The 24,746-nt window shown below is 48.3% G+C and overlaps 7 protein-coding genes and 1 long non-coding RNA gene across 10 annotated transcripts; 6 read left to right on the top strand and 2 right to left on the bottom strand.

Moving 5' to 3' along the window:
* Positions 1-521: 521 nt before the first annotated feature.
* Positions 522-4,154, top strand: LOC128267247 (ADP-ribosylation factor GTPase-activating protein 2). 2 transcript variants are annotated; one of them, XM_053004050.1, is made up of 7 exons: positions 523-859; positions 972-1,163; positions 1,266-1,397; positions 1,751-1,942; positions 2,111-2,855; positions 2,929-3,198; positions 3,267-4,154. In XM_053004050.1, exons 1-7 carry the CDS (start codon positions 782-784, stop codon positions 3,416-3,418), a joined length of 1,761 nt encoding a protein of 586 aa, XP_052860010.1. In that variant the 5' UTR covers positions 523-781; the 3' UTR covers positions 3,419-4,154. The 2 variants fall into 2 exon arrangements, with proteins under 2 accessions (XP_052860011.1, XP_052860010.1); XM_053004051.1 differs by lacking the exon at positions 1,751-1,942 and having other exon boundaries at positions 522-859.
* A 1,451-nt stretch (positions 4,155-5,605) lies between these two features.
* On the top strand, positions 5,606-6,474 carry LOC128266962 (heterogeneous nuclear ribonucleoproteins A1 homolog). Its single transcript, XM_053003751.1, has 4 exons — positions 5,606-5,766; positions 5,891-5,941; positions 6,007-6,066; positions 6,138-6,474. Exons 1-4 carry the CDS (start codon positions 5,606-5,608, stop codon positions 6,472-6,474), a joined length of 609 nt encoding a protein of 202 aa, XP_052859711.1.
* A 785-nt stretch (positions 6,475-7,259) lies between these two features.
* On the top strand, positions 7,260-8,392 carry LOC128267269 (uncharacterized). The gene is made up of 3 exons (XM_053004074.1): positions 7,260-7,565; positions 7,646-7,751; positions 7,831-8,392. Exons 1-3 carry the CDS (start codon positions 7,318-7,320, stop codon positions 7,852-7,854), a joined length of 378 nt encoding a protein of 125 aa, XP_052860034.1. The 5' UTR covers positions 7,260-7,317; the 3' UTR covers positions 7,855-8,392.
* Positions 8,393-9,296: 904 nt separating this feature from the next.
* On the top strand, positions 9,297-11,649 carry LOC128267262 (uncharacterized). Its single transcript, XM_053004068.1, has 4 exons — positions 9,297-9,609; positions 10,604-10,775; positions 11,136-11,328; positions 11,406-11,649. The coding sequence occupies exons 1-4, from the start codon at positions 9,408-9,410 to the stop codon at positions 11,541-11,543; spliced, it is 705 nt and encodes a 234-aa protein (XP_052860028.1). The 5' UTR covers positions 9,297-9,407; the 3' UTR covers positions 11,544-11,649.
* A 2,919-nt stretch (positions 11,650-14,568) lies between these two features.
* On the top strand, positions 14,569-15,671 carry LOC128267260 (uncharacterized). Its single transcript, XM_053004066.1, has 3 exons — positions 14,569-14,644; positions 14,723-14,902; positions 14,967-15,671. The coding sequence occupies exons 1-3, from the start codon at positions 14,569-14,571 to the stop codon at positions 15,533-15,535; spliced, it is 825 nt and encodes a 274-aa protein (XP_052860026.1). The 3' UTR covers positions 15,536-15,671.
* Positions 15,672-16,563: 892 nt separating this feature from the next.
* LOC128267277 (uncharacterized) lies at positions 16,564-17,332 on the bottom strand. The gene is made up of 3 exons (XR_008269118.1): positions 17,232-17,332; positions 16,727-17,024; positions 16,564-16,651 (listed from the first exon to the last, which is right to left on the bottom strand). It is a non-coding gene; the product is annotated as an uncharacterized LOC128267277 (long non-coding RNA).
* A 3,689-nt stretch (positions 17,333-21,021) lies between these two features.
* LOC128267259 (28S ribosomal protein S15, mitochondrial) lies at positions 21,022-22,108 on the top strand. Its single transcript, XM_053004065.1, has 3 exons — positions 21,022-21,402; positions 21,463-21,658; positions 21,722-22,108. Exons 1-3 carry the CDS (start codon positions 21,057-21,059, stop codon positions 22,014-22,016), a joined length of 837 nt encoding a protein of 278 aa, XP_052860025.1. The 5' UTR covers positions 21,022-21,056; the 3' UTR covers positions 22,017-22,108.
* On the bottom strand, positions 22,034-23,947 carry LOC128267252 (SH3 domain-containing protein Dlish). 2 transcript variants are annotated; one of them, XM_053004058.1, is made up of 5 exons: positions 23,693-23,947; positions 23,220-23,591; positions 22,768-23,144; positions 22,597-22,704; positions 22,034-22,514 (listed from the first exon to the last, which is right to left on the bottom strand). In XM_053004058.1, exons 1-5 carry the CDS (start codon positions 23,739-23,741, stop codon positions 22,350-22,352), a joined length of 1,071 nt encoding a protein of 356 aa, XP_052860018.1. In that variant the 5' UTR covers positions 23,742-23,947; the 3' UTR covers positions 22,034-22,349. The 2 variants fall into 2 exon arrangements, with proteins under 2 accessions (XP_052860018.1, XP_052860017.1); XM_053004057.1 differs by having other exon boundaries at positions 22,597-23,591.
* Positions 23,948-24,746: the final 799 nt, after the last annotated feature.

Genomic DNA, 24,746 nt, shown 5'->3' with positions numbered 1-24,746 from the left:
GAAATTGTGTCTTTTTCTTCAGCTGATGCAATTATGTATGTAAAATTCGAATTGTTCCGTTTTTATTTACGCATTAAAAGCACGTACTTACCACCTGCAATCTGGAATCGTCAGTGAATGGAGGCGATTGTTTTGATCGTGTGTTCTCCAGACATTGTCAACCTCGCACTGACGTGTATGGTGCAGTGATGCCAAATGGTCATAAAAATCGTCTTTTGCTTACATTTTCGACGTGTTTCTACATTCAGTAATCGGTACAATAGTTGAGAATCCCTTTTTTATAAAAAAGTGTTCATCATTAAGCCAACAATACTCGAAGAGTACATTACCAATCATTTGTACTCCACTGTTGTTGTCTGTTTCTGCTGCATTCGAAGCTTCTTAGTGACTTGATTTTTCACCGGGTCCTAGATCCCCTGTGTCCCTTTCATTCGCTGGTTCGCTGTCAACTCGTGGCAACGTGAATGTCACGTCAGAATTGCATTGGATTGGATTGAAAATTTCGTGTGTGATAGTTCCGTGAGCCGTGTTTCGTCCGTGATTCTAAATTGCGATTGATTTCTGATCGGTCGATTCCGTTCCGCCACTAGCTTACGTGTTAAGTACTGCCATTCTGTTCGCCACCCTTCGCTGGGCTTGCATTGAGAGAGCAGAAAAAGCACGGGCCGTGTTTGGGTTGGCTCAGCGTTTTTTTGTGTGGCGAAGCTCTTGTTTGTCCACCGTGTAACGTGTTCGTTCGTGAAAGCTGTAAAATTCGTCTCATCAAACCGCAACATCGACCATGGCCGGAGGAGATGCACCATCGAAGGCGGACATTGATGCCATCTTCCATCGGTTGCGATCGTTAGCGACGAACAAGGTTGGTAGCCGTGCCAGAAGCCCCCCTTTCCCCTTTGTCTCTTTCCCCCTCGCTCGCTGGTGAGGTGTGGCTTTCCGAGGTCATGGTCAACGACTTTTTCTCCATTTCCCAGAGCTGCTTCGACTGTGGGGCTAAAAATCCGACCTGGTCCTCGGTGACGTACGGTGTGTTCATATGTATCGACTGTTCCGCCGTCCATCGGAACCTCGGTGTGCATCTTACGTTCGTACGGTCCACGAACCTGGACACCAATTGGACCTGGGTACAGATACGGCAGATGCAAGTCGGTGGCAACGCAAATGCGGTAGGGATACGAAAATGACACCGTGACCACCTGTCACGCACGCTACTAACCTAATTACGAATACTTATCGGACCTTTACCGTTCTTACGGCCGGGTTTGCAGGCACAGTTCTTCCGGCAGCACAACTGCAACACAACCGATGCGCAACAGAAGTACAACTCACGCGCTGCCCAGCTGTACAAAGACAAGCTGCTCAACAAAGCGCAACAGTCCCTGCAACTACACGGAACAACGGTAAGCGAGCGACAACGGAATACGGATTTATGTGTTCAAAAGTATGTTTGGCCAAGTTCGTTTGCACAGCTTTGTTTGCGCAAACACAGTGTCCGAAGATTCAAAAATTATTCAAACACTTTGATAACCGGGTTTTGTTTGCTTGGCATGGATTTTTTTGTGTGTTACGTTGTGTCTTAGATTTTAATCAATCCGGAAAGACCGAGCAGATTTATTTTAGGTACAACACATACAGCCAAGCGTACGATGTCGTCTTAAAGTTGGCACTATCCATAAAAATGGGTCTTAAAAACCCGTCCATCACGCTTTCGCTAAAATTCGGCCTCCCATTCTCACCTCGATCCCACACGCAGCTACACATCGATAACGTGCACGATCAGCAACTGCTCAGCGAGAAAAAGGAGATCGACTTTTTTGCCGACTGCGATGACTTTGATAGTGCGCCGGACAGTGAAGCGTCGCTGAACGTTGCCGAGGCACGTAAGGATGCCCGGAACAATAATAGTAACGATGGTCAGAAACAGGAACCGGACTGGGACGAAAACGTAAGTATTGCGCAACAAATTGAGTCATTTTCGTGTTAATTCATTTTGGTTTAACATTGTTTATTTGCTTCGCTGCATGGATTGCATTTTCTATTCTTTGAGCAAAACTGAATCGTTCTTTTCGATTGTTTCAAATGTAAATGTTTTGTCCGTTTCCCTTTTTCGTAGATTCCAAAATTGGCGTCCCTGAGTGCCATGCTCGATCCCACCGCCGGGCCACGGGTAGACTTCCTGAGCTCATCCGATGTCCCACCGGAAGCGCCAAAATCTACGATCGGCGTGCGCAAGATTCAACCCAAGAAGGCCGGTCTCGGTGCCCGAAAGGGTGGGCTTGGTGCGACTCGCGTCAAGACGAACTTTGCCGAGATCGAGGAGCGAGCCACCATGGCCGAGAAGCTACGGATGGCCCCACCGACGGTGGAGAAGGTGCTGAGCGAAGAGGAGAAAGTGGAAACGCTCGCAAGCGTCCGTCTCGCTTACCAGGACCTTTCGATCAAGCAGCACCGGGAGGAAGAGAAACTGAAAGCCACCGACCCGAACAAAGCGAAACAGATCGAACGGCTCGGGATGGGCTTTGGGCGGGCGGCAGGCGTTTCGCACTCGGCCATGACCGACATGAAGACACTGACGCAGGAGGAAACCACCCGCAGCGGAGCTCCGGTAGGCAAGGCATTCGATAGTGATTCCTCAGGCGTCGGAGGAAGTGGCGGCGGCGGTGGAAACGATTTCTTCGACGACTACTCCATCATCTACGGCACTTCTGGCAGTGGCAAGGGGGCAGATCTAAGTGAAGCCAACCAAATGGGCTTCGATACGCTCGAGCCGATCGATAGCAAGCGTGCACCGGCTAATCGGATGTACGCAGCACCGCCAAGCTCCAGCTCTGGGTCAAAAAGTGGCTACAGTATTAGTGGTAAGTCCCCTCGTTAGCTGTAGCTGTAGCTTTGCGTTTTATCTTACTGAAAAGTCCCGTACCGATTGGGCAGATCAACCAACGTCGTACACGCGCGGAAGTGGCCACAGTAGTAGTAGCAATCGCAGGACGGTCACCAACCACCACGACTCGGCGGCGGATTCTAGCGAAACGGCCCAGAAAAAGTTCGGCTCCGCCAAGGGCATCTCGTCCGATCAGTTTTTCGGCGACGAACAGTCGTCCATCGATCGATCAGCGAACCTGTCCAAGTTCCGGGGCTCGACAAGCATTTCTTCCGCGGACTACTTCGGCCACGGTGAAGGATCTGGCGCAACCCGTTCAGGTACGATCCTTGGGGGAGGGCCCTGAAATAATTAATGTACTGATACCTTCAACTTCCTTCTGCTGCAGGTGGTGGCCGTGGACCTGCTCTGCAGTACAACGGGCCCGATCTGGACGATGTGAAGGAAAGCGTCCGGCAGGGAGTGACGAAAGTGGCGGGACGCTTGAGCACACTTGCGAGCGACGTGATGAGCTCGATCCAGGACAAATACGGCTACTAAAATAGTGCACACCCGAGGGACCTAGGCAAAACGTGTTACGGATCGTAGAGGATGTTAATGATAAACAAACAAAAGTACACTTTCGTTGATAGAATATAGTTTTTACGTATCGCTTAAACCAACAGCCAGCATTCTTACTTCACGCTCTGACGGTGCAAAACCCACTAGACGCTACTATGGAACAACGATTCAAGTGCTTTCCTTCGACTGCACGGAACGCGGATGACGGGCGGAAATAAATTGTTAATTTTACCCTTTTTACTACTTCAACCATCCACCACCTTAATGGAAAAATTAAACAAACTGCGCAATCAATCGACAAACGGTGGCGATAGTGTTAATACAATAAGCAGGTAATCCTGTGTGTAGGCAAATATAGAAATGTTGCTAGAGGGTTTGAGCCGCCGATTAGCTTACAATCACTCTGTTAGGTGCAGACGCAGAACATTCTGTTGTTCTTCTAGGGCGTGAGTGAAGCAAACTATTGACCATTTTGCTTTAAACCTATCTCACTCAGCTGCCGAGCCGACTCTTTCTCCACTAACCGATCGCATCCAAACGGTGATCCGTGTTCGAGTTCGAGAGGCCAGGGTTTCACCAGGAATAGAACGCCTTTTTGTTGATCGTCTCTTAAATAAACATACCCCGTACACACCAAGGTAGCCCACATAGAAACACGGAAAGTATGTATGTAAAGAAAGCAAAACACACAATATTTAGAACGCGCTGCGGGAGCGGGATGTTAATGTAATAAAGTCTCTATTATTGTAAACAGCATTGACGATATGTTTTTAGTGACCTCTGCTTTCATTGGAAATATGTTTTGACTATTTTGGAAGGCTTTCCGTACGGGACACAAACTTCACACAATTGTCGTGATGACCGTCATCTAAATTCCTTCTTCCTCGTCCATCATCTTCATTCGTTTCGCACACTCTGCAGATGGCATTGGAAAAGAACACAAAGCCGAATAAATCATCTAACAATACGCACAAATGGTGCATATTTTAAGCGATACTACTGCCGATAGCAAGGTCGCTACTGGATGGCAAGAAATGCAACGTTCGCTCACGGTGGACACGTTTCGTACATTGTGTGTGCCTCAAATTGCCGCGCCAGACTTATTGGGTATCGATAAAACCGGCCGCGAAAGACCCGGCCCGACATTAGCAGGTGTCCTATTGTTACCTGTGCTCCGAAAAGGCTGCAGAACGGCCACAGTTTGATCAGGTTGCCATTGGGGACCGTTTCATATTTGATGCGATGGTGAAGCGCTCGATCAGTTCAGTTACATTCTGGCACCTCTCGACGATGCGTGTTTCTAGTCCGGGTGCATTTACGGGGGCATTACTATGGCCGTGCGTGGTCATAGCGTTCTGCGGAGTTGATATTCATGGGTTCATTTTTCCCATAAACGATACCCTGCTTCTGCGTGGTCAGCGCTGGGGGTTGCGAGATCGGCGAAATGGAACGTAAGTAAACTTAAAAACTGAAAATAATTCAAAATGTTCCGGGGGGCCAACAACCTTGCCCGTAAAAACACGGTCTTATGCTAAGTAACAGAGAGTAACATTGTCTCTGTTGCAGGCCAAGACCTGCAGACCTCCTCGGCGGTTATAATTGCCGGATAGGAAGAAGAATCGCTTATTACGGTAGAAGGCCAGAACCTGTTTTCGAACGTTTTTCCCTAAAAGACGAATCTTTACCGATAGAAACACACCTTGCATGGCTCGGCTATATTAATTTTGTTACATTTTGGCGGTTTTTTGCATATTGAAAAGTAGGTGATACATCGCCGAAATTACACGAAAATTTTTTACCGCCCACATTTACCAGAAACAACGTGCGTCACAACTATCAGTAGGATCGATGGAGAAAGTTTCAAACCCCTGACTAACTTTGGGTTGTGATTCCTCTTTTTCGCTTTAGGGGGAAACCATCACTTCACGAGTAAGTATGGAATCTGTGGTCTAGTTTGATCATTATCAATTGGTGATCAATAGGCCGAGTGTCCCTTCATCTAGTGGCTGGGGATTTGGGAAGTGGCTATCAACGGCAGGCGGTTGATGGAAAAGACTGATGGGAAAATCCGCCACAAACTAAACCAGAATGCGAGTCTCATCGCGGTGTAGAGAAAAAGACGGTTCCACGTTGGACGCTTGGCAGTTTCAGTTCTGACGCGAAAAGATGAGGACTGTCTACACGGTTTTCTTCCTGGTGGCGGTATCGTTCTTTGCCGATATAGTAGTGGCCGGCGTTGTGCACATCCGAAAGGGGTTTCAACAGGACGAACAATCAGCCACCCAGCAAACGCTTCGAATTAAAAGACAACTGCTTCCGGTGTTGGGGTATGGCAAGCACCGATACCGATTAGTTTTGAACGTAGCAGTTTAGTGCTCGACGCAGTGCTTAGTCAATGAACGGGTGTGAAAGGTGATTGATTTTAAATTGTTTTGTTGTTCTTCAATCTAGTGGTGGATTTCCGCGCGGCTTTCAACCCAATTTCTTCAACTCCCAACGCGGGTAGGTCACTCGGGGCATCGGTTGATTGATGAATGTTTCAAAATTAATGTCGTGATTTTTTGCAGAGGCTTCAACGGATTTTCCGGAGCCGGTGCATCTTCGAATGCGCTGAGTCAAAACTTTGGGTAAGTACCGAATACAGAGGGGCTTTTCGTGCGCAGAATACTCACCTAACGGTACCCTTTATCAAGCGCAGGGGAGCCGGTTTTTCTAGTTCGAACGCAAATGCTGACGCGTTCAGCCAATCATTTGGACTCGGTCAAGGAGCTGGAGCTTCGGCCGCGAATGCTCAGGCACAATCGTTCCAGGCCGGTGGTCCATTCGGTTCATTTGGGGCGTCCGCAGCGAATGCGGCCAGCCAAGGATTCAGTGCCGGACCGGATGGGCTGAGCGGATCGGCGTCTTTCGCCGGTAGCCAAACGTACAATTTTCCCGGCGATCACAAGATTTCACTCGCCTATTCGAACGGATTTTCGCTCGCCAACGGACAACCGTCGGCATCGAATGGGTTCAGCATTTCCGAAAGTAAATGATCTCACCAAGCTCACCTCTAGACTGATGGGGGTCGCATAGCTTATTATTTATGTAAATACCAACTTAAGGATCAATAAATCGTGATAAAAATGTAACAAATAACGTGTCACGTGGCATTTCTTTTTTAAAGTTAAACCTTTTCCTAAGGATGGCAAAAGCAGTTCTGTTATATAGTAGCTGTGGTAAATGATTCAAAAAGAGAAAGATCATCTTCCTAATGAAGTTGACTTTTTGTTGTTGATTAAAATCTACCAAAAGTCAACAATGAGTAATTCAAAACTCGAGCTCGAGTACAGTTGACACCACCTGGTAATCCCTTCTAAGGAAATTACGCACCATTAAACTATTTCAAAACTTCTGGGTTTTTGCTATCACATTCTAAACAAATGGAACAAACAAACAAAGCTGTCTGACCGAGACTCTGTGCTGACGAAAAGGCGGCTCCACAAACCTCTCCCTCAAATGCAACCTTTAAATGTTCGCCACCTTATAGCGCCAGATCTAACGGTCGAATAGGGAGTGGGTTTCCTCAACCCCTGTGGTCTCCACATGGAGCATGGAGCCTAACAACTTTCTCCGACGCCCAACGAACCACGCTGTGCACGTTGCAATCTCGGAAGTGGGTTTTAGCGTAGGGTCGAACTCGTTGTTTGTAGTAATTCGTAACTAGCAACCCCACCACACAGGCGATCTGTTGAATCGATCGACGTTTGCGTTTGAATTAGTGTTGCTCGCTCGGCTCGGCTCAGTTGCTACTGCCGGGACGTTACCCTAGACTCGCGCAGTACCGACAGTTTGTTGCAGTAGTGCATTCGTGAGAGTCGCAATTCTGCATCGACGTGATGTACGCGTGGCACAGTAAAATTGTCCGGCCCGTGACGTTTGCTCTGGTGGCGTTCCTCATCGGCTGTGCTCTCTCGCTACCGGCCCTGGAACGTGCCGAGGATGGCGAGCTTTCGCTGTCTCCAAATGGAACCGTCCACGAGGAGGTTGTGGTCGCTGCGTCGCTCTATGTCCGGAAGAAGCCTGCTCGGCAGCAGCGACAACAACCCATCGTTCCCGTGCATTCGATGGGCAAAAGAGAAATACGGTAAGCTTGGGACGGCTCTCGAATGCTGCTCGAATATTTTAATTGCATTTTATTTGTACGATCAATCACGGCGCAACCAGCATGCAACAGTCCGTAGGGGCCGCGGAAGGCAAGTCGCACGGCGACAAGATCTTCGGTAACTCGAAGCGACTCAACGAGAAGGGCTTCCCTCAAAGCCAACCCACTGTGAGTAACCACTGAAGCAGGACCTGCAAAGTGATTTCCCAAGAAACTTGGTTCTGAAGTAATAATTTATTCTGCTCAGCCTCGCCACGGCAATCACTTATAGATCGTCGGATCAGCAGCGCGCCAATTGTTCGCAGACGGAACGTCGCGGCAGCGAACTTGTTAACTAGGAAAGTTCGGTTTCTTTTGGACCTCTCGCAGCGGTGCGCGATTCCACGAAATCCACGCAATGAGGCTATAGTGGTTTACTAAATTGGCAAAGCGAACAGAGTGTGCGTGTTTCTATGGTCCGGAGTAGATGGTGGGAAAATGGTGGCTTTGTTGTTGGGAACCAACCTTCCGAGATCTTGGTAGCGTGCAAGAATTTCCTACAACCTCCAGCGCCGGATGTGCCGTGCCGCCCCACGATGATTAACGACAGCCAGCCGTCTGCTTAGGGGAGAACAGTTGTTTTCGCAACCAATAGTGTTCCTCGGTGTGTGAGTGTCTAACTGAGGCTGATAACAGAATTCAACCATTCTTTGCTTGATACTGTTATCAGTGTATGCGGCGTTTCGAATAATATTTACGCATTTTTTCCAACATTCTACAAAAGTTGTATATCAAAACGAGTTAATAAACCATGTATTTTTTAAATGACACGGGGCACAACCTTGGTAAAGTAAAAGCACTCCAACTGCCGTGCTCCGCAGTTGGAGTGCTTTTACTTTCACCTTTACCATTACTTTTCTTATATAACTTTTCACTTGGCCAGTGGTCCAGTTTCGTTAAAATGCAAACAAATGAATCAAAAACCAGTTTTTGAAGCTAGTTCCTGTGGGAACCTAGTAAAATACGAAAGACCGGGACGGGAGTTTTTTTTTTGTCCGAAAAACGTCTTTCACGAAAGTAAGACTAGGAAAACCCCGCACGAACGTAAACACGGCGGTGTTATCATTTGATACAAGTAATAAAAGCTTTCTTCTGATGCTTAAACTCCCTACCACTCTCACAGAGCGACGAAGAAACCAGTTTTATCACACACAGCTACACGCCGCGCAGCATGGAAATATCAATCGTTTGAGGGGTGATTTTGGGAATTCCCATCGTGATAATCGAGGGAATTTTGGGAATTCGTATCGTAGTCTGATCCAATTGAAGGACCCATGATCCTACACCGCTTGTCGCTGCTCGAAAATGGCGGCGCAGCCAAACAGCTCGAATAGACTGTGCAGCGATAGCGATCAGCGCTCAGACCGACCGACGGGAACACCGGCCATACCGGTTACCGTTGCAAGTCTGCATTCCTCTATGCATCGCATGATCATCGCCACATTGGCACGGCTCATGACATTCCGGGCATTTACATACGCTACGCCGGCCGAAGATTTGTTGCATTTCGCGTTCGCCCCGGGGCCCGGGATCAGGATCAATCTGGTTTAGCAAAAACGCACCTAACATCCTTGGAGGAGTTGGAGTAAGAAAAACAGAAAAGGATGATCTAATAGAGAGATCGTCGATCGGATTAGGGCATTACGGAGATCGGGGCTAGCGCGAACGACACCCGAGCGATCGTCGGGTCCGTTCCCCGCGGGGTTCGGCTCGCAGCTTCAGCATCATCATCACAACAGCACGACAACAAGGGCAAGTGACCCAAGATCATTGCCAACGCCGGCGATGATCTTCTCGCCGCGATCAGAGTCAGCGTCAGGCATTGGGTGTGAGCGACAGTCTTCGCCAGCGCTTCGCAGTGAACGGAATTCAGTCGCAGGAGCAACAGTGTGTATCACCAGCCGTGTGTCAACGATGAAGCGATTTTTGGGTGCGATCGTACTGTCGGTGCTGGTACTCGGTGTCTTGGGTCAACATGATGGCCGTGGTAAGTTGACCTTTGCTTTGGGTGCGGATGCCTCCTTTGGTGGAAGGTTATTGATAATACGGCTTTTTAGTCCAGTACCACTGGTTATGCTAATTGTGATGTGTGGGAAGAAGAATGATTTGCCCAAAATGTTTTCGGTTCTCTAAGGATAAACTGAATGATCACGAGGGCATCCGTTTATTGGTGAATCCAAGTGAGAGTGACCCAGACCCATTAGTGCTTTTCTGAAATTAATTTTGCTGAATACTCTGACACATACAACACAACAGAAGGTCCAGTGAACCTTCAGGCACTGGATCGAATGGCACTGCTGAAAGTTTGGCAAACAACACAAATCGATCCCAAAGGTCATTGAGTTGTGGTCCAACCTGCGGGTTTCATTAGCGCGTCCGGTTACCGATTTCGGCCGTTTTTGAGGAAACTGGAAAGACTGGTTACGTGGCGTGGGGTGGTAAAATTAATCTTCACCACCGACTGGCCCGCAAGGTTGATAACAGCCATCGTCAAATCTCCGAAACGGAGCACCACAAATGGCAAAGTGGCGTGAACAGCGGGCTGGCCGGAACAGGTTTTCAAATTTTCGTACCCCGTGCAACACTTGCGTCGATCTTGCGAATAATCCGAATGTACCTCGCGCCTGGGCGAAGTGTTTTGTGAAACCCCACACACGATGTTGTCGTGTCCGTTTTGGGGAAACAAGAAAATAAAACTGGTTAAGAGTGTCCTCGGCGAAGATCTCGAACCTCGAGAGTCTTCAAGGATGTGGGACGGTTGACGACGGTTTGTTTGGACCAACTTGATTCGATTGCCGTTGCTAGCTTAGGTCGTTTGGATTGCCAATTGCCCGTTGTTACGACCACCGTAATTGCTGCCATTGAAGATGTTAATGACCCTGCATTTACATTTTAAGCGTCCTCGGCTGGGTCGATTAAATAACTTCTTAACTCGTTCTGTTTCTTCTCTGTCGTCTCACAACCATCATCACCTGCGACAGATGCGTCCGTCCGCGACCGGGCGAGCCATGGGTTTGAGTCCGAGATCCTGGTAGAGTCGTCCCTGAACGTGCGGAAGACGAACCCGGCGGCCCGACGACATGTGCGCAGCGTGCTGGATGTATTGGTGCCACCGGAAGCGGTGGCGCTGGTGCGCCAGAAACGTCAGTTCGGGTGAGTGCATACATTTGTTTCGTTCCCCTCGGCAACGGCGATCAGTTTGAGTCCTCTTCCTTCCCGGTTGACCTTGGCCAAACGCGTACCGGCTACTTTGTATTCCACTGACGTACCGCGGCTTTACGATCGTTTAACACCGAAGGTGGTTTCATCACAATCGTTCCCAAATTCACTCCCCCCCCCCCCAGGTCATTAGACTGGCCAAAGACGAAGCAGTTTGTTCCAAATACGCAATCTTCCTATTGGTAGTAATTCTTCCAGTAATTCCTCCAGATGATTGTCGAAACTTTAACCAACTTCTTGCGAGTCCCAGATTGGACTTTCTATACTATTCTTGCTTGTTCTACGTTTTAACAGTGGATTCGGGGCGGCAAGCTCGAACGCTAACGCGAACGCGTTCAACCAGTACCAAGGGCCGCAAGGGTTCGGTGGAAGCGCCGCCAATGCCGGCGCCCAGTCATTCTACAACCAGGGACCGCAGGGAGGATTCGGTGCATCGGCCGCCAACTCCGCTTCTCAGGGCTTCAACGTTGGTCCGGGTGGATTCTCCGTAAGTTCTTGGTGCACACACAGGCGATAGACCAATCCTTACCAGCATGTCCGCACTATCTTCTTCCCATCCACCAGGGCTCTGCTGGACAGTCCGGTAGCCAGAGCTACCACTTGCCCGGAAATAAGGACATCAACTTGTCATACAGTGGTGGTTTCTCCGTCGCCAACGGCCAGCCCAGCTCATCGCAGGGCAGCTCGATCAGTTTTTCGTAAACCGGACGGTACAACGCCAACCATTGCCACGGACACTCCGCAAACACGCTTGGGGGCTTTAGCCGTAAAGCCAGTCATAATAAAGCACCTCTTTTTTAAACTCCGACTTCTCGTTTATCAATGGTTGATATATTTTACGTAGATCGCTGTGATGGCTAGGCCAGTAGTTCCAGACTCCACAGGGAGTTCCACAGCCAGATCAGACCCAGCTAAGTTGAAGTGACCTCGTTTCGGTTGGTTCCTTTTTGTTCCCAAAACGGTCCACATCGCCAGTTGGCACCGACAGCCGTCGGTGTGCACCTCGCCCGGTAACCTCGTTCTTAAATGAAGATACTACTCATGTTTGTTTTTATCTTTATTTTAGTAAGAAAACACCCAAACTACACCAGGTGCCTTCTGGAATGGTAATTTTTTGCCTGGCGCCTATTTGGTATTCTATGGCCGTGTCCGTACAAGCCGGACTTACACCGATGGGGGCGCTCTAACGCTACCATGCGGGCACCAGCTGGGGACGATAGAGATCATTTGCATAATCGAACGATGCCATCCGTCGGCGACGGTTTGGGTGTCCGCGGTCAGCTTCTCGAGCCTTACCATTCAAGTTCTCGGTCCACGGAGGTAGACTAACGCCACAACGAGACCTCAACCCAAGATTCCGCAAGTACGGCAAAGTCTACTCCATGTGACGTACGGGTGATGTCTCGTAGGGCAGACCGTAAGGTCCGTCCAGCGACGTCCACACCTTCGCGCAGTGATTCATTGACGGTTACGGTGATTCATCGTCCATTCAGACACACTGGATCCCCGCACTGGATCTTACGTCCTAGGGAGCATAATTTTTGTCCCAATCGTTCATCAATCAGCCATTTTACTTTCATGACTTCGACATCCACAGTGGCCCCAAACGGAGCGGAGTTAGAATATTGAAAAAGGGGCACCCTTCAGCGAACGCTCCCGGATGAGCCAGCTGTTGGAAGCGAGTTCTTGGAAAGCACAGACCGTCACGTTAACAGACGGTGGATAATTTAATGACTTCTTTTATTAGACAGATCCGTGTCCGTGCCTCCATGGTCGGTTCACCCGCCGAGCTCTCGCTCGCAATCCCGACCCTTGCGTCGATCGCCATTATATTTCGTGACACACCTACCCAGCAAGAAAACTAGTCCAAAAATAATGTCACCGAGGCCACTCGCCGTTCGGTTTTTGATCGGTTGCTCCGATCCATATCAATTGGGCCACCGTTAGGCTTCTCCGTTTCACTCTGCCCCGTTCACACGTTACAGATATTCGGAGAAACTGCAAAACGCGACACTTCTTAGAGTGGTTTACGACTTTCAAGAAGTTCTTGAATAGCAATGGCCGATCCTTTGGCTCAGTGTCATGTTTCTGGGAGAAGTTGAGTGTAACATCATCTTAACGATCAGCGCCCCCAAACGGGTGTGTTTCTTTTCAGATGTACGAACTAACGGCACTTGTCTCTGTTTCAGAAAGGACCATTAAATACACGATTTACGACTGACGTCAAAAACCTTTCCCATGGTTTTGGTCTCTTTCTTTCCCGGACGAGCCCACCTTCCAGCGATTCGCAAAATATCCACAATCCGGTCACAGAGGGCCTGACAGGGTCGCAAAAAGTAAGGCTTCCGTTTGCAGCTGTTTTTGGGCACGCCTGTTCTGTATTCTGCACCTCGATGTCGCACCGTGTTGCGGCACCTTTTGATGGCTTGTCCGCCGCTTGCCTCCCTTCGGGACTACCCGAGAGCTGCCGATGGGAGCAGTAGAAAGGCGTATTGCACATAAGTTGTAATAAATCTTTAATGATCGTTGAAGACAGTGTGCCATTCAAGCTCCATTTGACTCTGTTCAAGTTTATGATCGTCACCTGATCATCACCTTCTTTCATTCATGAAGCAATTAAGCCCGTGCACTCTTCAGCCACCGCGCGCGTGCTTCTTCCTTTCCATTAGCCGAAGGAAGAATATTGGACAATGCGTTGCGATTGGGGGGTGGGACTAGAAGAGCGCGCGTAGATACGACCGCGACGAGCCCCAAAGAGGGCCATTTTGGCACAAATTACCATACAATGCTGCCTCAGCGGCGGAATGCGTATCCGGAATCGGCCCCAGGGAGATATCGAACGTATCAAAGCGAGGACAATAGAACGGGACTCACTGGCGCACAGATGGTGTGACAGATGTCACGAAGTGATTGACATCCATTTCGGCTGTCCAATTTCTGGCGGAATCGGTGCGATAAGATTCAGTCGCCATATTGATAGGCACGGGGCGGGATATGAGACAGCCATGAGGAATGATCGTTATCGAAGACCAACCTGAATGGCTACTATTAGTGTTTTACACTTTTCCCGAACATTGAATTTTCTTTTTACTGCTAGTCACCAGATCCAGAGCACCTAGTGCACACGTGTGGCTCTGGTTCTGATCTATTGCTTGCAATTCCCGCGAATACCTCCTAGTCACTGGTTTCCCATCGTAGTTGCAGACTTCCCGACGCGGACGCGGAGCGGCTCTTCGGTAAATTTATTCTAAAATCTAATAAAATCAATAGCCGCACATGCAAAGTCGGCCCGACGCTGCAGACCCGCAGTGTGTGCAGTGTGGCACAAACGAGCAGGCAATAATACCTCGCACATGGACATGAATACCAACGAGGTAAGGTCTCGGACCGACGGTGGAAACTCTAAGGTCCGAGATCGTCTTCGGAGTATAAAAGGCATGATCCCGGGGATGATGGTTATCAGTCAGTTGTAGGAGATCTGTACGGTTCGGTCGCGAGATCCGGCGGCGTTGGCGTGTGCTTATCCCCAGTTCCGGCAGTTTGCCTTCGACGTCGACGTTCCCCTAAAACGAAACGGAGGGAATCGAGTTTTGGTAATTGTAGCCAAAAAGGAATAACTTCCCCAGGCAGCAGCAATCAGTGTGAAGTTTTAAGAAGGTTAAATTCAGTGAAACAGTTCTTCAAGTGGGGCTCTCAAAGTGAACACTGCTGACCTATCCGGAACACCATGTACAAGTCAACCGTAGTGTTTGCTCTCCTATGCGGCGTGGCCCTCAGTATGGCCTATCCCTATCCACAGCACGGTGCGTGATCTGGTTTGATGATCGGTCCTGGAGTGTGACGTTTAACTTAGATGATCTCTGATTCTCTTGTTGGTTCAGCATTCATGTACTACCGGAACGCGTACCCAATGATGGGCTTGCCGCTGCTCCAGCAGAGCGCCATGTATCAGCAAGCAATGTACCAGCAACAGCGGTTACGTAGTCACCGTCGGTCGGCTTCGAGCGGTGTGGCAGCGTTCGCCTCCGGAGATGACATCGCCACAGGGACACTGCTGAAGAGTAAGTATAGGAGGAGGACGGTGCTCCACATCTGCACGTTTACATTTGTTCTGTGTTCTGACAGCCGATTGTCGACCTCCAGCTGATCCAGTGGCACCCGCGGTTCAGTCGTTCGCCGATGCCTATCCTGCTGAAGCGTCGCCCGAAAACGATATCCCGTACGGAGACGAAGGAGATCTGTTGGCTGATCCGGGAGCAAGTAACGCAGACAGTGCGTTCGATGGACCGTCGGTTGTGGACGATGTCGGACTGGAACCGTTGGTCCCGGCGGTCGCTGTTCCGGACAAGCAGAAGAAAAAAGTTACCACGGTACAGTTGGACTCGGCCTCGGAGGAGGACGATGATGCAGGTGAAGAGCAGAGTGCGGTAAGCTTCGGCACGCGCCGTGGAAGCAGCAGCAAACCCAGTGCCGGAGGATCAATGTTCCCGGTTACGTTTGGTAGCACCAACGGGGGTGCTATCGCCATTGCCAACAGCTACAGCACCGGCAAGGGAGGTTCGGCCACAAGCCATGCCACCGCTTACGGAAGTCCAGCTTCCGTTCCGGAGGATCGTCGCCGGTCCATTGTAGCCCCGCAACAACTGCGCAGCACCAACAGCAATCGGCCAGCGAAGCTGCGCAACAAATACTAGGCGCTAGGCTGTTGGGTTAACTTATTGCTACCGGGTGTTCTGCGGGCCGGGTGAATAACCTTTCTCACTTGTCCCTTTCTCGCTTAAGGCCACAATGCAAGTGACCCAACAGCGGGACAGATTGTCGAATTACGGTTGAAGCCGCATTTAAAGTTAAAATATAAAAGAGACAAAAACAAATCAATCATCCCTGTTTAATATACTTAATATTGCAATATTTCTCAACAACCGTTTAAATTACTAACGAGTATTGGATGAAATCCCTAGACGATGAAACACGAAGAGACTTGACGAACAAAACTTTTAATTTAAAAACAAACGCTTTTGTTTTATGCAATTAATTTAATTTAAAATCATTCATATCAGTTCCAGATTTTCAACCATTTTTTACTAGGTTTGTTTTATCTATATGACTGTTTTAAGAGCGGTTAGAACCGAATAAAGGATTTTACCCAGTATTGAAACATTCAGCCATAAGATGATAGAGAAGAACGAGTTTCCAGATTTGTTATCCAACAAACATGTTTTTAGCGGCCTTTTTGCGCGTTTTGCTTTATCTCCAAGTTTTCCCGTTCTGCTATCATGGGCAGCCGCTGCGTAGATGAACATTCTTTTACGAACGAACGATGATCGAAACAGTTATTGCACCAAAAGTAACCCTTAAAAACGGCTGATCTCTCCGCCGTGCCGTGTATGATAAATGAACTTGACGGTCAACGGTCGTGTGCTGATACAGTTTTATTGTATCCTAGTTTTTTTTCAATCAATACTCAACCGAAGCCTCCCAAAACCTTGCAACGTGAAGTGTGAACCACGGCATCTTCAGCGACGCAACTCTCGACCTTGACGACAACGAAAAGGTTCGTCGCTTGCTGACGGTGAGTCTTTCGTTTCGTTGGGCACGTTATGGGCTGCATATCGTATCGCATTCGGGGGCAGCCCTTCGGTTCACTCCAAAACCCGTTTGGTTCCGATTTCTTTGTTGCTTAACATTTTATTCATAAATAAAAAAAAACTTTACAAAACATCAGAGATAACACCATCGGTTAAATTCGCTTCGCTCGTGGTGTGTTCCTATGTACAGCTCCGTCATCCTATGGTTTCACTTAGAAGAACCTACAAAATACAAACCGATGGTATCAGAACGACGAACGGTAACACTTACAGTAGTCAAAGAAATCAGTTACTTACGGCAAGAATCCACCACCACCACCTCCAAACGAGTTTGCCGAGGCTTGGGCATTCGAGGCCGAACCTCCGAATCTTCCGAGACCTCCACCGAACGAGGCGGACTGTGCGGAAGCTTGGGCACCCGATCCTCCGAGGCCACTACCACCTCCGAACGAGTTGGCGTTCGAATTGCTGAACGATCCTGAAATACCACCCAGCCCAATGTTGAAAGAGGCCGACTGCGCGTTCGCCTGGCTACCAGAGAATCCTCCGCCACCACCGCCGAGTGGCCCAACGACTCCAAGTGGTACATGTCCTCCTATAGGTCCATCGTAGCGTTCATAATGTGGTCGGTGCCGATGGTGATGATGATGATGATGGTGTGGTTCTTATCCGGAAATTTCGGAAACGGAAGGAAACGTAACGATAAATAGAGAGTCCTTCACAGTGCGGCAACGCCTCCAAACACCGGCCCGCACGAGGATACCCCTTTTTCGATGAGTCTTACTGTGACCGAAGCCATTACCTGGGACTGCGTATCCTACCGGGGCTACGGGGACACCGACCGGGGCGTAACCGATCGGTGCCACTGCTACGGGCACCGCAACCGCTATGGGAAAGAAGCCTAGAAATACCAACCGGAAACCGACCATCACAAGCAAACTACGATTAGCGGTGGGGTTAAGCTGAAGAAGGGCAGAGCAGGTAAAACAATACGGACTACGATCGTCTACAACAACCACACCCATGCCGAGTAGTAATCTTAACACTAAACCGTTTATGAACGGTTGCGGTTCCCATGAGACCAGAACTGGCCCAGGAGTTCCATTCGTTCATCCATCTGTTCGTACATTTATATCTTGTCGCCGTTCAAATATAAAACACAAACAATCGGCAAAAATGCGAAATGCTAATGTGAAGACGTCACACAACTCAATCAAACTCCGATTGTGTACATATCGGTAGATTTTTGTCGGAACCCAACGGCACACGTTCCGCATGAGACGATTAAGAACAACATCCGCGAGACAGCAGACACTACTGTTGACACGGCGTAACCGGTCCTGCGGGGATTTTGGCCATTATTCAAATTAGGTATACTTAATTCGGTTTGGATAGTCTGCGCGAAACTTTCGGTAACACTGCCAACGAATGTAACTCTATTTGGATGATTTTAGCTACAATAAAGTATTGAAGGATTTTATTCTTTAACAGAAATTGGCAGAAAATAGTAATTGAAATAAGGATAAAATATTAATATTTTTACTACTCTACTTCTGTGCCTGTCTCAAGACGTGTAGGTTCATGAAGTGTGTGAACTCTGTTTTTTAATTTTGAAACAACGGGACTGATCACATAACTTAAACATGGGCGGGTTGTGGACGTTTCTGATGTTTGTAAATCTGAATATTTAATGTGTAGGACGAAACACTACCGTACCTTTTCGTAGGGCTGAGCATTGTGTACGCGTGTGTGTGTGTGAGAGAGAGTGTGTTTACAGATGCATCAGTTGTGCAGGTGCAGTTTTCGATACGTTCGGCCATTGATTAAATCGAAATTGGTCATTTTGAAGCGAAGAGAAAGATATTTAAATAAAACTACATTTACACTCCGTGGTGTGCTTGAGAGTAATGTAACACATGGTGGCTACCTTTTCGAAATGCTCTGCCTACGATCGTGTTTAGGAAAAGAGCATTCAGTTATCGTTCAACCATTCGGGATATCGTTTTTGCGCAAGAAAAAAAAACGGTAAAAAAATTAAATCAATTTCACTACTTGGCTGTTAGGTGATGTAAAATGTTAGCAAAGGTACAGAAATAGACAAAGCGAAGAGCTTTAGAAGAGTTCACCACTACTCTGCGCCCAATGTTTGCACTACACTCGATTCTCGCTTTTTACGCCACACTCACGGCCGCGGCCAAGCTAGTAAATACCTCCTCCTAGACCGGGATATCCGAACCCGAACTGTGCCACTGGAGCTGCTAGGGCTACCGCCAGCAGCGTGCATAACACCACGAACAATTTCATCCTGAACGGTCTGAGGCTATTTTTAAACCGATGTCACAATCTATTTACTTCACCGCGGGCGTGTGTCCCGAACACGGTCGATGTTTAATGTTCGAAGACGAACGATCAACTGCTACACATCAATAGTCAAATAAAGGTTTTTATGCTGTGCCGCAGACGCTGACGATCGCAGCATCACGGATCAACCCAGCGTGAGCGCGTCGACGGTTCCGTCTTGCAGGTGGACGGGAGTCAACAATAACTGTCGCAACATTCGTGCCAGCGGTGGAGCAGTGGAGGTTGATGGCGCAAGGTTGTTTGTGACCAGCCGGAGCCGACCCAACCCGACGGCGGCCGAAACCGCGGGCAAAACCGAAGAGATCCAGTGGTTGAGTCACTTGTGCCCATCGTCCGACCGGCCGGGCCGATTTCAAGTTCAAGTTCTTCTAGGGATGCTGCATCCCCACTAGCAGGTCGGGTGTGTATCTGTTTCTTTTACCCAGATTTTTCCACCCATGTCGTATCCTTGAAGCGGTTCGTTTCTTGAATGGTCATTGACCGGCGAATAAAACGAAATACAATAGATCCTCACACACACTCAAACGGGAACCGTAAGTTTGCTTTTCGTGATTGTCACCGTTCACCGGCATCGCTCGCGTGAAACGAGAAGATGAAGATATCGTGACCATTCTCACAAATATTTGTCTGATGCGTGTAAATTACGCCTTTAAACTCCACCAGTTCTGAAAGCCGGAACTTCTCGTGCAGTGGTGGGTTGGGCTGTGTGGAAGAAAATAGTGGTGAAAAATAAAACCCGGGGAATTCCCAACCTTGATCGGCCATTAAGTTCAACATCATCGACATCGTGAGGTTGTCGCTTGAACTACAAGAGAAAAGCATGGCAGACTTGTCCTTCGACTATTCCTAAATTGAAAGCGGTTCGGTTCCGTAGTCGCCGAAGGGGTCGTTTTAAGGTCATGTACAACTGTAACAAAACCCTATTCTGCAACGACTCACGGTGGGGGAAAACAAACAAAATGTCCAAAAACCTGGCCCTATGTACAAGGACTTCCACTTCAGACGATCAATCATGGCGATCACGGTGGAGACAGAAGGCTGGTCTACCGACCCATTATGTTTTGACATTTTGCTTACGTGAAAGGTTTCACGGTGTGTCTCGAACGATCTCGGATCATTCTAGCAAACAAATGGAAGAGTACCGACGGACAAGAGTATCAATTATCATCTGCATTCAACAGATCCTGCGTGCTGTTGGAATGAAAACAGAAAGAATTTTTCCCTTCTCCCGGCAACTATTATATCCAGTGAAAGCATCGTTGCCCAGGACGGGTATCCTTGAAAGCGCACCTAATTGTTCCCGACCTCTTTTGGTATAAGTTTATAACATTACGTACTGAATACTATTCACTGAATACACAGAATTTTGTGATATTAGAAACCGGAACTAATCAGAGAATTTGCTCAATAAGACGCGAAAGTAACAGGGACCATTCGAGAGCCAGGAGGATTTCCCGTGTCGAGAACAACATTACGAAAACAAGAAGGACAAACCAGTTTGTTTTCCGTCGTACGTTTCTTTCATTGTTTAACTCCGCCACTGCTAGTGTATCCGGCACCTTAGGGATTAATAATTTTGAATTATTTAAAAAGCCTATCGAAGTTGAAAGGCTTTGCACAAAGAATATTTACCTGCCGATTCTAAAGTCTGCCGAAGAAAAATTTACTGAGAAGCTTGTTGGTAGATTACAAGTCAAATGCCGTTTAGTATAAGCGATTGCGTGTTTATAAATCCGCCTTATCTATAGTAGATCCCCCGTCCAGGAGATTCCCAAGTTAATTGCGTCAGTGCATCTAATGAATTTGACCAACATTGACCGGTTAATGTCAACAAACTTAGCGGTCTATTCAAATACCACTTAAGGACTGTCGATTAGGCTTAGGATTAGGCTATAATTACATTATAACGACACGTTTTTCATGTTTTTAGTGCCAAACGAATTCCTTCGTGAACGTTTCGCTACCTTCTGAGTTGGTATGTTCCCCTGGTAGAATTTGGGCCCCGGCGAGTTCGCCAAAAAGCGAAAAATTTTCTCGGGAATCGAAAAATTCCAAAAAAAAAGAAAAAAAGAAGAATTGAATAAAATTGAAGAATTTGAATAAAATTGAAAAAAGCGAGAGGTTAAACTAGTACAAATCATCACATACAGATGGCGCACCATCAAAACTTACGAAATGTCAAAAAAAGATTTCCTTCCGTGTGTTTACATTTTTCCGGGCCAACTCAAAAACAGTGTGATCGTCTTTCGTAACAACGCGCTCCAGGATGAATTCCCTAGTCAAGTTAAGGCCGACAGCTTCCTCCATCAACCAGATTGTCCGCACGTACGCACTAAAGTCAGATCTCAAAATCAAATGGGTGCGGCCAGAGAAAATCCCCTGCTATAAGCCTGAGAAATCGGGAGACCTTCAGGGCCTGCCAAAGTTTGCCGGTACGGAGTTGATGAAGGACTTCCGCGACTCAAAGGAGCTCGAAACGGCCGATGAGTCCGTGCGAAAGTTGTTCACTCTCGAGCACAATCGGCGGCGGGAAATGGTTGAAAACTTCAAAGAGGACATGGTGCGTCGAGTATACCGACACGAGCTGGACTACGGATCGATGGAGGCCACACGTAAGTTTCGCTGGTGCTTCACTTTTCTGCATATGTTTAAATTAAGTTGATTTTTTCCAGTGGGTCTTATGACGGCTCGCATTCGCAGCCTGCAGGAGTACATGGAACAGTTTCCGCGCCAATCGGTGGTCAAGGTGCAGCTGAAAGAACTGATCGACAAGCGTAAGCGCTTCCTACGCTACCTGCGACGATGGGACTATCGGCGGTTCGAGTATATTCTCGAAAAGCTAGATCTAGTGTACAAACCTTACCCAACGTAAGTGCTTGCAAGTGTTGTTGATTCTCTCGTTCCTAAGACCTGGTTTCCTTTCCGGAACAGACACTTTCATTGGATCACCCGCAAGGACTCGTTGCGCAAACTAACCAACATACACTGCGACCAAATCAAGGACAGTCGTCTGCAGGAGTACCGCCAGCAGCTGGAGTCTCAGCAGCTCGATTTTCTCGAAAAGAAGCTGAAAACATTGGAATTTATGCGGCAGGAGCAGATCGAGTGCCGTGTGCCGGTAACAGTTGAACAGGAGCAAATCAAAACCGTGCGCAAGCAGTACGAAGAACTCAAACGTAAACGGGAAGCAATTGTCGAAAGTAAGAAAGAGCAGGAAGATTCTTAGTTGTTTTGATTCACCACTGCGTTCTTTTATTATAAAATATATTATTAGAAAATAAAGTTAATAGACTTGGCGCTCCGTCGTACTCGTACATAAAATACACAAAAACCATCGTTATTCTTCAAAGTGTAGTATTTTTAGCGGCACCGCCATGATGCGGGCCTGTTGCGAAGGCTGAAATGGAATCAGCCATCGATGGAATGGGTTCCCGTAAGAAGGGAAACAGTTAGGCGATATTTTAAGCACTTTTAGCTGTTTTACAAATAAATTAAACCTAGCCAATGTGAAAAGGGACGAAACTCGACGTCCGACACGCTTGAGGGGTTGAAGCGGAAGCTACAGACTTGTCATGGCGGGCGGGCGAGCATACGCTTTCGGTATGAAACCGTATTTGCGGGTTTTCGGTGCGTAGGCCCACAACCAGCCGTCCACCGTTTGGTTGTTGAGGTCGGCGTAGATCCAGTCGCCTCGCCGGACGCTCAAATCGTCTGGTGCTTGTGCCTGTGGTATCGTGGGAGAACAATGTTGCGTCAGAACGTTGCAATTGCGAGATAAACCACCCATTCCAGCGCATCTACCCTACCTTATAATCGTACAGCATAACCAACTCGGTTCCGTGGTACCGCAAGTCATCCGACCCAATGCCCGGCTGTTGCTGGTGTTGCTGCTGCTGTTGATGTTGCTGTTGTTGCTGTTGGTGTTGGTTGGCACTGATTGCCATGTTCGTACCGCAACCACCGCCCCCCATTGGCACCATGTTCATATCCAAAGTATTTACACCTCCCCCTTGCTGTTGCTGCTTTCCAGACTGACCCTGTAGAATGTTTTCGGCCGGATACACGAACCCGGACGGTATGAAACCTTCCTGACCGTCACTGCGTACGATCCAGAACCACTCCGGATCCTCACGGTTCAACACCGTCACAAACTCGCCCCGCTCGACCGATACATCGTTCTCGTCGCGCGCAATAAACGTATACAGCACGATGTACCGACCACTGGGGTCCTTTGCGAAGGGCAGAAAGTCCGGTTCGGAGCTGAGGCTCGCCTGCGAGTGTTTCAAAGCGTTTGTGAGCATTCCGGGCATCGATGTGTCGTCCAGCACATCGATGCTAATGTCCGGCATACCATCTGTCAGATCGCTGCCACCCACCAGACCGCTGCCAGGCCCAACGCCACCGCCACCCGGGCCACCACCTCCAGCACCAGCGCCCATAGTCGTGAGATCGCGCGGTAGCTTCTTTTTGATCGCCAAATCGGCCAGCTGGGTGTTGAAGGGAGCACAGTACGAGTACGGTATGAAGCCTTCCTGCCGAGTGTCCTGTCCGATCACGTACACCCAGTCGTTTTCGCGGTACAGAATGTTCACGATCTGGCCTCGTTTCACCTCCAGCTCATCATCGACGCAGGGCGTGAAGTCGTGCAGCACGACCATCTTGGACTCCGGGCTAAGGCCGTGCTCCTTCTCGATACCCACCCGGACCAGCGTCTCGATGCTGGCCGATCCGGTTATCCGGCCCATCCCATGGTTTAGCCCGAGGCTGCTCGACAGATCCTTGTCGATATCACCGCCGAGTGCTAACCGTGCGTAGCCAAAGGCAAAAGAAACAGTAAAACCAACGATTAGAACTACCAGGAACGTGTCCGATCACCACAACGCTGGAGTAAAACATGCTTACGTTTCTTCTTTTTCCCACGACGAATACGAACGGGGCAGAGGAATGCCATTATTTTTCGGGGAGAAAAACACTCGCAGTGTGGCCTGATGACGCCCACCCGATGGCGCAGCGGCTGAGATTCACGGACCCACGGATCACTCCGGTGCGTAGCACATCCTGCGTGAGCACCGTTTCTTCGTGCCAAATTTGCTCCAAATTCTGCGAAAACACTGCAGACCACCCCGAATCAAACAACGTAACCAGCTCTCGATCGGTTCGTCTGCACGAGCAAAGGAATTTTATTTTTATGGCAATCTCTTCTTTCGCTCGATCGCTACGCAGGCAGGCAAACCATTCATCCATTCATACCGTTCATACAGGTTTTCGTTTCCCTTCCTCTTGCTCTGTCAAAACAGCGATCTCTCGATGAACACAGGGGAAACGATCGTTCATCGTGCTCTATAAAATACTTTATAGCGCACAGAATTTTCTTCAAAGAAAATGTTTTTCGGCAAATTTGATCCAATTACACCCGATCATCCAATCCATCCAATCCATCCAATCCATCCAATCCATCCAATCCATCCAATCCATCCAATCCATCCAATCCATCCAATCCATCCAATCCATCCAATCCATCCAATCCAATTGGATGATGTAAAAATGATTGGAATGAAGCGAAATCACACTGTGAGTCAATATTAGGGCGCGCACCACGATTACGATCATTATTTTCCTTTCGACATCCCTATTTGGCTAAAAATTCAAATTGGTCACAGATAACTTATCTATTTGAGGAAAATATAACTAAAATCCTCACTTTTTAAAGTTATTTTTATGGCCATCCTTTTCCCATGGTGCACTCGTTGTGGGAATGAACACGGTCATCGCCTGTAGTTGTGTTGATGGCATGGAATGAACATCATGTTGTACAACATACAATTTTGCATGCTTGGTATGACTTTTTTCAATGCATTAAAATAGAAAAGATAAAATAGATCCCCTTCCCCGGTCGTACCACACTCCAATCCTGCCCCCGGAAGCCTGGTGCTCAGCTCATGCACTTTTTGGTGAC

Source organism: Anopheles cruzii, chromosome 2 (assembly GCF_943734635.1).
Source record: "Anopheles cruzii chromosome 2, idAnoCruzAS_RS32_06, whole genome shotgun sequence".
In the NCBI taxonomy this organism is placed as follows: Eukaryota; Metazoa; Arthropoda; class Insecta; order Diptera; family Culicidae; genus Anopheles; species Anopheles cruzii.
This window is presented reverse-complemented; position numbering and strand designations above follow the sequence as displayed.

Excerpts from the sequence above, each read along its gene's own strand:
- LOC128267247 (XM_053004050.1), top strand. The coding sequence starts at position 782 with ATGGCCGGAGGAGATGCACCATCGAAGGCGGACATTGATGCCATCTTC. Across the intron at positions 2,856-2,928 it reads AAGTGGCTACAGTATTAGTG|ATCAACCAACGTCGTACACG; the intron begins GTAAGTCCCCTC and ends CCGATTGGGCAG. Across the intron at positions 3,199-3,266 it reads ATCTGGCGCAACCCGTTCAG|GTGGTGGCCGTGGACCTGCT; the intron begins GTACGATCCTTG and ends CTTCTGCTGCAG.
- LOC128267262 (XM_053004068.1), top strand. The coding sequence starts at position 9,408 with ATGATCTTCTCGCCGCGATCAGAGTCAGCGTCAGGCATTGGGTGTGAG. Across the intron at positions 9,610-10,603 it reads GGGTCAACATGATGGCCGTG|ATGCGTCCGTCCGCGACCGG; the intron begins GTAAGTTGACCT and ends CACCTGCGACAG. Across the intron at positions 10,776-11,135 it reads CGCCAGAAACGTCAGTTCGG|TGGATTCGGGGCGGCAAGCT; the intron begins GTGAGTGCATAC and ends ACGTTTTAACAG.
- LOC128266962 (XM_053003751.1), top strand. The coding sequence starts at position 5,606 with ATGAGGACTGTCTACACGGTTTTCTTCCTGGTGGCGGTATCGTTCTTT. Across the intron at positions 5,767-5,890 it reads CAACTGCTTCCGGTGTTGGG|TGGTGGATTTCCGCGCGGCT; the intron begins GTATGGCAAGCA and ends TCTTCAATCTAG. Across the intron at positions 6,067-6,137 it reads GCGCTGAGTCAAAACTTTGG|GGGAGCCGGTTTTTCTAGTT; the intron begins GTAAGTACCGAA and ends TATCAAGCGCAG.
- LOC128267260 (XM_053004066.1), top strand. The coding sequence starts at position 14,569 with ATGTACAAGTCAACCGTAGTGTTTGCTCTCCTATGCGGCGTGGCCCTC. Across the intron at positions 14,645-14,722 it reads CTATCCCTATCCACAGCACG|CATTCATGTACTACCGGAAC; the intron begins GTGCGTGATCTG and ends TTGTTGGTTCAG. Across the intron at positions 14,903-14,966 it reads CACAGGGACACTGCTGAAGA|CCGATTGTCGACCTCCAGCT; the intron begins GTAAGTATAGGA and ends GTGTTCTGACAG.
- LOC128267252 (XM_053004057.1), bottom strand. The coding sequence starts at position 23,741 with ATGGCATTCCTCTGCCCCGTTCGTATTCGTCGTGGGAAAAAGAAGAAA. Across the intron at positions 23,592-23,692 it reads TCGTGGGAAAAAGAAGAAAC|CACTCGGCGGTGATATCGAC; the intron begins GTAAGCATGTTT and ends ACGCACGGTTAG. Across the intron at positions 22,515-22,596 it reads TTATGCTGTACGATTATAAG|GCACAAGCACCAGACGATTT; the intron begins GTAGGGTAGATG and ends ACGATACCACAG.
- LOC128267259 (XM_053004065.1), top strand. The coding sequence starts at position 21,057 with ATGAATTCCCTAGTCAAGTTAAGGCCGACAGCTTCCTCCATCAACCAG. Across the intron at positions 21,403-21,462 it reads CGGATCGATGGAGGCCACAC|TGGGTCTTATGACGGCTCGC; the intron begins GTAAGTTTCGCT and ends GATTTTTTCCAG. Across the intron at positions 21,659-21,721 it reads GTGTACAAACCTTACCCAAC|ACACTTTCATTGGATCACCC; the intron begins GTAAGTGCTTGC and ends TTTCCGGAACAG.
- LOC128267269 (XM_053004074.1), top strand. The coding sequence starts at position 7,318 with ATGTACGCGTGGCACAGTAAAATTGTCCGGCCCGTGACGTTTGCTCTG. Across the intron at positions 7,566-7,645 it reads ATGGGCAAAAGAGAAATACG|CATGCAACAGTCCGTAGGGG; the intron begins GTAAGCTTGGGA and ends CGGCGCAACCAG. Across the intron at positions 7,752-7,830 it reads TCCCTCAAAGCCAACCCACT|CCTCGCCACGGCAATCACTT; the intron begins GTGAGTAACCAC and ends TATTCTGCTCAG.